Source organism: Perkinsus marinus, assembly GCF_000006405.1.
Source record: "Perkinsus marinus ATCC 50983 genomic scaffold scf_1104296961876, whole genome shotgun sequence".
Classification (NCBI taxonomy): domain Eukaryota; phylum Perkinsozoa; order Perkinsida; family Perkinsidae; genus Perkinsus; species Perkinsus marinus.
In genome coordinates, this window is record NW_003205628.1 from 1 (window position 1) to 954 (window position 954).

The 954-nt window shown below is 53.9% G+C and overlaps 1 protein-coding gene across 1 annotated transcript; it reads right to left on the reverse strand.

The window, feature by feature from the left end:
- Positions 1-17: 17 nt before the first annotated feature.
- Positions 18-774, reverse strand: Pmar_PMAR013795 (hypothetical protein; the record flags this gene model as incomplete). The annotated part of the gene is made up of 1 exon (XM_002772163.1): positions 18-774. A coding segment is annotated over one exon (757 nt), but the record flags the coding sequence as incomplete, so codon positions are not given.
- Positions 775-954: the final 180 nt, after the last annotated feature.

Consider the following 954-nt stretch of genomic DNA (forward strand, 5'->3'; position numbering starts at 1 on the left):
GAAATCGGCCTGCCTACCAAGATGACTCAAATCAATACGTAGCCTATGCAGGTACTTAGCCTTCCTGCTAGGACTCTGTAGCTGTGAAGGTAGGATACGAATAAGCCACTGTAGAGTTATAACTGCTTGCTCCCACTCCTTACCTCTCTCCAAGGCCCATACACTATGCCATACAACACTAACCAGCTGCCACCAGCACGTCAAGCTAGCTTGCCACCTCTCTAGCCGATCCAAACGTTGCTTCACATCATCAAGGCGGGCGTCTATGTACTGCATAACAAGCCGTCCGAGGTCTGCTAATTTGGGAGCACCCTGGGCCCCGAGCTGCCACAGATAAGCACCGTATACCCCTACTTGAATGAGCTCATACTCCTCACGATCGAGCAACCACGGCATCGTAGATAGGGAGGCCCCCGGAAAGGCGCATCGTAATTTACCTGCCTGGGCCAGGACGAGAGCCTTGGGCATGGTGGCCAATTGGAAGGTAGCACTCGATGGGCCCTGCATATCTCCACCTAATACTTCCAATAGGGCGGTGATGACAGCTAAGAGCCTTACTGTCACTACTGTGAGTCGGACATAGGCAGACTCCCTGAGGGCCTTCAGAACCATAGACATGTCAAGGACCGATCGGTGGAGGGTCCGCTGACGACCACTGAACTCCGTCCGAATAGACTTCAGGAGGGATGCCTTGGTACCAGCACTGGGTAGAGCTAGTGTGGCCGCTAGTCGACGAAGGGCATTAGTATCCAATGACTGCAGCAAGTTAGGCATCAGAGGGCCGCCGCCCAACTGCGGTACCTCTACAGAGCAGGCAATGGTCTCGAAACCCCTGAGGGCCTTGGGCTCCTCATATGTGAGAACTTGCTCTGCTGGGGACAAGCAAGTATGGTAGATGTAACCTCGTTGGAAGAGCTCTTCATCACCGAGTCCATCAGTAGGATGCCACTTGGG